A 10,000-nucleotide genomic window follows, 5' to 3' on the forward strand; every position below is an offset into this window, starting at 1 on the left:
GTGTTTATTAATGAACCAAAGAAGAAGCCTGGCATTTTCCAGTTTGATTTCGAGGACGCTTAAGTTAAGGGTTTTAAAAAGAATAAAAGTTTGGCTTGCTTTAACAAATCAACAGAAATTAAGTTTAGAGGTCTGTTGTTGACTTTGTAAACAAATCCGCGGCTTGCATTCATTAATGCTGTTTGGAGAGAATCAGTCTGTTGTGGTTCATATTTACTGTCCTCTTGTTTTGGTCAAAGTTTAGAGTTTGAGTTGAGTTTGTAATCCAAGAGCCAGTTGAGGAAATGTCTTGAACCTTTTGTAGTCTCTGAGGTGTTTTTAAAGTTTTCAGAATTAACCAATGGGTGTGGAGCTCAGAGACGCGGACAGACAGTTGGACAGTAATAAAAAGAAATAATAAAATGTGGATTGTTTGGGTCTATGACCTTTGGTCAGATTACTGCTCATTGTAGAGTCTAGTCCAGGATGGAGACTCGAGCTACTGAAGCACTTTCATGGATGCCCAGTTCAAAGAATAGTTGAAAGAAAATTGACATTTAAGTTAAAGATAGACAGATTTGACAGTTTTTGTTATTGTGACCATTTTTAAAAACTTAATTTTTATGAAATTTGACGTCACAGCGGTTTCATGTTGACCAATCAAAACCCAAATTTCTGTTAGTTCATGACTGCAATAAGATCAGTCAAATCAAATCAACTCTAGAGCACACAAATGTTAATCCTAAGTGTCTCAGACGATGTTGGAGGACTCATATTCTGATGCAAGGCCGCCCATAAGGGGGTAAAAAAGGGTAAAGCTTTCTGGGGCCCAAACACACGGGGGGGGGGGGGGGAGCTAACAAAAAAACAGTGCTTGTTGCTGGGCACTGTAAAACTCCTCTTCTTAAAATGGTAGGAGCATTTTGTTGTTGTTTTTTAAAATGAAATCGTTACCATGTGGGCGGGGCCTATTGAATTTAACTTTGAGGCCATTATCGTCTGACTGAGTAAACCATGCCAGGGCCTGCAACTAACTTTTTTCCATTCAGCCCCAAAAGCATTTTAAAGCCAGGCCCAGGAGGCAAATGTTAGCCATGTGGCTAAAGCTAACCCTGCTAATCCAAATCAAATGACATCAGAGGAGGGCCCATCCAGTGGGTCTTTCAGGGGCCCAGCCATCTTTGTAGGCAGGCCTGTCCTGATTACTCAGATTTGGACTTTAGCATTCACTGCATTTGGGTAGGGGAGGTGGACTCCGACATATTTACTGATAAAGAAGGTGTTTTGGTTTATGTTAGTTGTTGTTTAAAAAAAAGACGCTAAGGATTTTTTCAGTTTGGATGCACGTTCAAGAACTGTCTTCTTCAGCCAAAGTTTGTGTGTCATGGCGCTGCATATCACTGTTGACCGGCCACAAGGTGTCTTGAGTTTATTAAACACCTTCAGTGATCCCAGTGCAGCAGAGTTGATGATTGTATTTCACCAACAGGGACGTGGTGCACATTAATGCACATTGCACAGCGCTAGTGTTGAAGTCAAGACCACATCGACTGAGACCAAGACTTACCCGAGACTAGAGTGCTCCAAGACCAAGTCAAGACCAAGACATTTAGGGATCGAGACCAAGTCAAGAAAGTGTTCATCCATAGATATTAACGCTATGTGTCCATGACATGCAATATGCATATAACCACTAGGAGCAGTGTAGAGTTGTATAGAGACCGGTTGTGACAACATTGGCGACAAGATGGCGACGGTCCAGTGAGTTGAGCTTGAAACCTGTTGGTGACACAACAAAGTTCTGTGTAAAGGTCTCAGTCAATAAAACAAACTTTGAAAAGGAGAGTAAAGTGTAAAGGTCAAAACTAGCAAACATACCTGCAGAGAAGCTATGCGATGCTAATGCTAACATGGGTAAAACCCAAATTAGAAGAAGACGACTTTTCCAAAAATGTTGAATTAGTTTGACGGCTTTGAGAACCAGAACCCTGGACACTTCCTGATGGTCTCTCCTTGTCGTCTCTGCAGGCCGTGTCTCTGGGCATCACCTCCTTCACTCTGTGCGCTCTGGGTATCGATCGTTTCCACGCCGCCACCTCCTCGTCCCAGCCAAAGGCGCGGCGTGTGGAGCGCTGCCGCTCGGTGCTGCTGAAGCTGATTCTCGTGTGGCTCGCCGCTCTGCTGCTGTCCAGCCCTGAGATCTTCCTGTGGCAGCTGAGCCAGGCCGTGTCCCCGTCCACCGGGCGACTGGTCGACTCCTGCACCATCACCCCCTCCTCCCCTCTGTCCCTCTACCTGCCCGACTCCCTCCACTCTCTGCTGCTCAGGTACCACCAGGTGAGAACATCGCAGGGAAACAGGAAGGTTTGAATGAACTCACAGAAGGAGTTCTGGATGAAGGTTTCAGGTCGTGCTCTTCATTGGCTCCTTTTGGGATTAAATCTTAAATTATTTTGGTTTCCACCGTCATACTTTGAGTTTCTGTTCTGACATTTTAAAACCAACATATGACTAATCTTCTACGATCATTCCATGAAACTAAATGGTCGCAGTTTGGTTAGACAAAGGAAGTGATCATGATTAGAGCTTCAATAATAATCTTTAGACTTCCTACATCGATATCAGAATACTGACCCCGATCTGAGCAAATGTCGGACATAGTCCATCCAATTTAAATATATCATAGAACCAGGACTCTGAGCTGAAGACACAGTTAGCTTCAATTGTTACAAACAGACTGTCAATCAATTGATGTTACAATCAGAGCGAGCTCTCAGAAAAGAACGCTCCCTTACGGTCCCCTGATCTGATTTTGCATCTCAAAGTTGACGAGTCTTTGAGGAAGTGATTTCAGTCTCTCGTCTTTGTCTCAGGGTCGTATGTGGTGGTGTTTCGGCTGCTACTTCTGCCTCCCCATCCTCTTCACCATCCTCTGCCAGATGGCCACCCGCAACGTCAACAGCGACTCCAGCTCCGCCCAAAAGCAGCGTACCCACGACGACCGCTCCTCCAATCAGAAGCGTCAGCAGCACCAGGCGGTGGAGCGCCAGCTGAACTGCACTCTGCTGGCGCTGGCTGTGGTCTACGGCGTCTGCGCTCTGCCCGAACACGTCTGCAACATCACACTGGCATACACGCACATCACCGTCTCGGAGGACACGGCCGCCATGCTGGCTCTGCTGCATCACTTCCTGTTGTTCTTCAAGTCGTCGGTGACGCCGGTGCTGCTGCTCTGTCTGTGTAAGGTAGGTCTGAGAGTCCGGGGTCTTTGGACCAGGGTCATAAAAAATCCAGGAAAGATCCTAGAGTCATTGTAACGTAAACCATTTATCAAAGTTTGACCAAGTTCTGGGGATCCAGTTAGCTCACAGCCGAAGAATACTGACGTCAGCAAACCAAAAAATAAGAAATATGTAGTAAGAATTTTTTTTGTGTGTTTTTTGTTTTCTTTCTCTTCCTTCTCCTTTGACTCTTCTTCTCTTTCTTTTCATTTAATTGTATTCTTTCATTTTATATAACGAATTTGTTTGTTCTTCCTAAAGATGTTAAATATCGTAGAGAAAGGGAAGAAAACCTCGATGGAGGGAAACATTTATGAATTTATGTAACACAGATCCAAGCTACCTCAGTTTGACTTCAAGCTACTTTAAACAAACTGTAAAACATGTTTCTGTGTTGTAAGAGTTATTTTTTAGTATTTCCACATCACTGGGGGGACACAACCTTTTAGACACCACACCATTTATAAAAATGTAAAATATTGTCATCCTTATGTTGAGTATAAAATATGTGTACTGTATATTAAGACATGATGACAATAAAAAGTAATTTAAAAAAAAATAAAAGAAAGAAAAACCACCTACTACAGACTACTATTGAAATACGTTGGACATATGTCTGACCTCTGACCTCCAGGCGGTGGTTACTCTGCGGTACACCAGGCCCGGCTAAACTGGTTTCTGGTCTTGGAATGAGGAAGTAAACAACAGCCCAGCAGACGTCAAACGCTGTTACAGTGTAGCGTCCACTTAGAGTCTGAAAAAGCTGACGAGAGATTTATTTAGATTTTCATGATTTAGAGAATCAACAATGAAAACTGGAGGTATCTTTGTGTGATCTGATTGGGATTATTTCCTCTGTTACGATGGACGTCGCTGTCCGTCATTTCTTCTCAGAATCAGGACCAGAATCAGAATCAGAATCAGGACCAGAATCAGAATCAGAATCAGAATCAGAATCAGGACCAGGATCAGAATCAGAATCTGGGTTTATTACCAAGTACATTTACACATAAAGGAATTTGACTTGGTGTATTGGTGCTAAACAATTAACAAGGAAATAAAGCAGAACTAGAAACAACTTAAATAATACAGAAGAAGAAGATATTACAATATATAAAATAGAATTTAAAAATGTAAAATATAAAATATAAAATATAAAAAATAAAAAACACAAAATGTACAAAAGGTGACATGTAGGAGCTGTGCAGTGGACTATGAGGAAACATCTTAATGTGTGTAACGACTCACAGAGGGAGTTCTTCTTCATCTGTTGGTTGGCATCCACAAGCGTTGCATTGCCGCCATCTGCTGGAGGTAGATACGTCATATCTGCAACGCCATGTTGGCATTTAATAGTGCTGAGCCCGCAATAACCCACAATGGTCTCATTTTTTTCAGATTTCTAAATTGCAGAAGTTACTAGTTTTGTATAAAATAAACATCCCAGGAGTCTGAACAATTAAGACTCAGTAATCAGAAAGCAGGATACGAGTATTTATCAAGTACACAGGGACATGAAGGACCAAAAACATTTACTACATGCATCTCGACCTAAACCACAAGCCGCTTGTGTTTTTGAAGTTCTAAAAAAAAAAAATCAGAGTGGTGATGTTCTTCTGTCACCCCGTCACGATCACTGATGTGTGTGTTGTTGTGTTTCAGGCTCTCGGTCAGGCCTTCATGGACTGCTGCTGCTGCTGCTGTCAGGAGTGTCAGCCAACCTCGGCTCAGGGCTCGCCGAGCTCCGCCCAGGTCAAACTGAAGGCGGCCAATGAGGCGTCCATCTTCTTCGACAAGGCTAAAGAAACGTCCGCCATCTTGGCAATCTCCAGCTAGAGCCATAGATCCCTCTTTCAACATCAGTCCCAGCGTTTCAAATCTTCTTTCACCGCCCGAGTGTTTCTCCTCTTCCTTTAGATTTAGTTTCTTCTCTTGTCCCTCAAATGTTTTTCTCCCACGTCTGGGTTTTCTCTTCATCCGTTTCTTTCTTTCAGAACACATCAATGGTCATCTTTCTTCATCTTCCCGTCCGTCCTCTCCTCCTCTTCCAGAGTACCATTTGTATGATACCCCTCTATGGACACAGTGTTTCTCCCTTCCTGCTTCCTGTCTGTGCAGGAAGTGATGTTTTAATCTTTAGTGAGATTAGCTTAAAGTTGCTGTACTTGCACAACCGGCTGTTGTAAAAGCAGGAGCCTGGTTCAGGACTCTCTGAATGGACTCTTCCCTCTGACTTCCTGCTGTAAGGATGTTTGATGTGTACAGTAACTGCAGCGGCGGAAAAACATGGATGGTCTTCTTTTGTTGGTCTGAAGTTTTGTATGTTTAAAGGGAAAGTCACAGAAACCTTGGTCCCAAAATATAAGTACTCTAAAAGTCTAATATGAGCTTTTTTTGGTTAAGTGAACAACTTGCTGTCAAATAAACCACCTTAAATATGTTACATTAGGGCCAGGTGTAAAAATCCTGGAATTACTCCAGTTCAGCTAGTTCTAAGAACCAATGAATGAATCTACTGAAACGTGATGTATTCGGCTCAGTTTCTCTGAATTAACGAGATACTGGCTCCTCTATATCCCAGCAGAAGCTCTCATTAAGACCACTCGAGGAAGAACGTGCGACATGTTCCACATAAATAAATCATAAAGTCTGTCCTGTGTAAATGTGTCTCTGAGTCCTGACTGTCTACAATGAGGGAGAAGCTCGAGTCCCGCTGGCTGTGTTGTTGTCAGAGCCGTGTTTACATGGACGGGACGGCCGGCTCCTCCCCTTGTGTATAAAAGCTGTTTTAGTCAAGAACTAGAGAGAAGAAGAAGAACATACTCACTGATTATTTGGATGTTAGTAAGAGTTTTTAGATCACGCTCATTCTGTGTCAGTTTACATGAAATGTGAAGCTACGAGCTAACTAAAGAGCGCTAACATTAGCATGCTAACACAACAATGTGAAGCTACGAGCTAACTAAAGAGCGCTAACATTAGCATGCTAACACAACAATGTGAAGCTACGAGCTAACTAAAGAGCGCTAACATTAGCATGCTAACACAACAATGTGAAGCTACGAGCTAACTAAAGAGCGCTAACATTAGCATGCTAACTCAAGCAAAGGACAGTTTTGTCCGCCGCTTGAGCTGGATTACTTCTTGCGAATGCGAGTAGAGGGGGGTTGGAGGTCGCTGTAGGAGAGCGGAGGCTTCAGTGAGGCGGAGGCGTGGCCAAACAGGAAGTTTGTTTTGGTGCTCAAGGGCGCCATCTACTGGATCAAAAAGTCGCACATTCTTCCTCTGATGAAGCAAACGTTCACAGTCTGATTAGTTTGGATTGGAACACTTTAAGTAACACCGATGATACTGTCATTAGTTTGTTGACTTTGCAGTTGAAACTCGTAATTCTGTCTCGTTAATTCAGAAAAATGGAGCTGACTTTTATTTTCTCACGTGCAAAAATCCAAGCCTTTTTGATTGAAATACAAACGTTTGTCTTTCTACATTCGCTGCTATCTCAAACACGTTTAAAATGACGCAGGTGTTTAATCTGTAGTAAAAGACCTCGCTGTTTCTGTGGGGAAAGAGCAGCTTCAGTCATGTTTGTAAAGGGAGAAAAGAGGGGAAGGTATGGTATGGAACAGTGTGGTGATGGTCTCTTTGTACAGGACATTAAACTGAGTAGTGAATTTATGTTTATTAATATGTTTAAACCGTCAAACTGAAACCACTAGAGAAAGACGAGATATGAATGTAGCTTATTTTAATGCTAGATGTACAACTAATTATTGTATGAAGGGAAGCAACATAGCAATGATTTTTTTTGTTGATGTCACATGTTTGTCTTTGTAATCTTCAGCGTCACATTCATGGAGTTAAAATGTGTCAGAGCTGACTGTGCCACTCGTCTCTCAGAGTCAACAAACACTCAAAATATAGCAAATAATGCGTCCGTCATTCAGGAGTCCCAATCGTCCAAGAGCTCCTCCAACAAACTAATCCCCCCAAACGATGTTATTCAGGTTATCCAGGAAGCCCAATAGTGAGTGGTGGTGTTGGGTCGTGTAGGCATTAGGATGATGGTGAGGGGCTTTGGAGCGCACTACGTCAAAGAGGGTCCTAAAAAGTAGGGATGGACGAGTTTCTATGTGAGTAAAAGAAAGAGACTTTGCAGCATGTTTTGGAACGGGATCGAGCCCCAAACGTTGTCGTAGAGACGGTTTTATTGGACTAACACTTTATTTGTTTGGGATATCAGAATAATGGGGTTTTGTTCTGGGGATATGTTTCGCAAAATGGGCTTTCAGGTTTTGTAAAAAGTTCATGCTTTGTCGGATCTGTTAGCTTAAGCCTGGTACACGCTACATGATTTTTAAAATCTTAAATGGTTTTGACGATCAACTCGGCACACCACACACTAACCGATTCATTCGCCGACAGCCAGAGTCTCGACATTCACAACGTGTAATCTCGCGCGGCCAGACGCGATTTAAGAGTAAACAAACATGACGGGTGAGCTAAATGTGGCTAGCTGTTAGCTGGTACATCCATTACGGTGAACATTTTGGTCAAACTCCTTTCCTTGTCAGTTGGGGGAATCGGGCCGATTATCTTGTAGTGTGTAACCCGCTGTAGGCATGTAAACAAACCTTTGAAACGCTCGATTTCTCAGTAAGATCGTCACATTTTTTTCTAGAGCTGAAAATATTTAACGTTGAACAGCTCGCATGATTCATATCTCTGAACTGACCTTTTGAAGAAACTGTGGCACTTTAAAATAAGCTTTGTGTTTTTTAACTTGAGATTATCTTATATGGCGAGTGAATCAGGCCGTGTTTACATGAGAACCTTTTCAATCCAAGTCTGTAACCTTCTGTCACGTTTAGGCTGTTCGTTTACACGACGGCGTTTTTTTGGGGCCTGAAAACGAAACATTATGAGAACGAGTTCCAGAGTGAAAACTGCACCGTCTCCGTCGTGGTTCAAACTGCAGAGACGCAGTTTGTCTGATAACGGAGACATTTTGCACATGTGCACTAAACTTCCAGATAATAATCAGGAGGTGGACAAAAACAACAACGATGGCGACATGGACCACGTATTCAGAATTAGTAGAGCCAACCCCAAATGTATTCGCTATGTGGTTGAAGGTCACTTGGAGTAGCAACCCCACCTGATCGTCTGATCGAGGCCATCTACTGGCCTGGCATGTGTACTGCAGTGGTTAAGGAAGCGGCAACCTCCCGTTTTGAGAAATGAAGCCAACGCTGAAGTGTAACATCCTGCAGTTCCTGGAGTGTCCACTAGAGGCTGGCTGCAGAAGCACAGGAAGTCACATACACACCCATTCTAAAAAGCCTGTTTTTACAGCAGAGATTAACATGTTTACAGGTTTTTGTGTAAACGTGGCCTGAATAGAAAAATAATAAATCTAGTTTAGAAATAATGCCACGAAGGTGAACTGCACATGAAATGAAACACTTGTTTGAATTCTTCATACTGGACTTTTTATGATTTACAGTAAATCAGAAAAAGTGAGGAAGTAGAGTTTGGTAATCTCACCAACGCTCCAGATAATTTAGCGACACTTAGCCTCCAGGCTAATAAAAGGTAATGCTGTAGGTTTCTTGTGAAAGTGACATTTAAACATTTTATGATTACAAAACAACATGTTCATATTTCCCTTGTGGCTCCGATTCAGAAGCCTCATTATGACTAATCACCTAACGGTTATCTCCGAGTGGATCGATTATAAATTCTTACTGAGATATGTCATGCTGCTGTTTCACAGGTGAAACAAGAACCTGTTTTCATTTACATTTGGTAAATATGTGTAGAGTTATTTTCACAGTAATTGTACAAGAACAAAGGAGTGTAAGAGATGAAGTCCCACATGTTCAAGTTTGTTGTAAATGTTTGACATGACATGCCTGGATATTCTTTCTTAACTTTTTAATAAAGGGACGACCACACAAAACAGATTCACTTTCCCCGCCTCTTTTTTTTTTTGTTTACATTTCAGCCCAATGCTCTGACTGTGAGCATTATGCTGCATTCAGGTGCTGCTCGGGTGGTCCAAGTTTCCGACTTGGGAAGTCGTTCTTCCGTTCATAAAGTCTGAATGTCAACAAGAAGTTGATGTGCAGTACCTGAATTAATTAAAAGTATGTTAACATCAACAAAACATATTTTGCCCCCCATGTGATGACGATTCTGACTTCAAGTCGGGAAGGAAACCTCATTCTTTTCAGAGTTTCTGAGTTGTTGCTGGGATTGGATGGCAGGTGTCACCTGACCGAGGTGATCAGTGCATGATGAGTTCCTGTTTGCAAATTTGTTTGCAGAATTTATTTACAGCTAAAACTAGTAACAAAAAAATATATACAACAGTGAACGCAGCCCGGATTGTGGATTTTAACTTTAGTCTTAAGGCTCTGATTAGGCATATAGACAATCACAGATTTGACCCCTTGTAACCTCTCTGTCCACGCCCCTGCTGGATGGTAAACTTTCTATTAACATCTGTCTTGAACTTTTACTGAATAAACAAACGTGGAAAATGTCAGAATACATCTTTAAATAAACAAAGAGGGACGAGAGGGTCGTGGGTTGAATGGACTCGACTCGATGATGAAATAAATCATGGGAAGAATAATTAGTTAGAAGAGATCTTTGTCTTTGTCTTTGATTTAGATTTAAATGGTTTAAATGGTGTAAAGGAATCCTTCTCCCTGCTCAGAGGAGTGAGGAGCTGC

General features: G+C 42.2%; 1 protein-coding gene across 1 annotated transcript in view; it reads left to right on the plus strand.

Moving 5' to 3' along the window:
* Positions 1 to 6,029, plus strand: part of LOC132970505 (G-protein coupled receptor 37-like 1) — a 7,536-nt gene extending 1,507 nt beyond the window's left edge. Inside the window, 3 exon segments of the mRNA XM_061034452.1 lie at positions 2,008 to 2,316; positions 2,853 to 3,224; positions 4,923 to 6,029. Coding sequence (XP_060890435.1) covers positions 2,008 to 2,316; positions 2,853 to 3,224; positions 4,923 to 5,096 — 855 coding nt within the window. The 3' untranslated portion in view covers positions 5,097 to 6,029.
* Positions 6,030 to 10,000: the final 3,971 nt, after the last annotated feature.

This window comes from Labrus mixtus, unplaced genomic scaffold (genome assembly GCF_963584025.1).
Source record: "Labrus mixtus unplaced genomic scaffold, fLabMix1.1 SCAFFOLD_91, whole genome shotgun sequence".
Classification (NCBI taxonomy): Eukaryota; Metazoa; Chordata; class Actinopteri; order Labriformes; family Labridae; genus Labrus; species Labrus mixtus.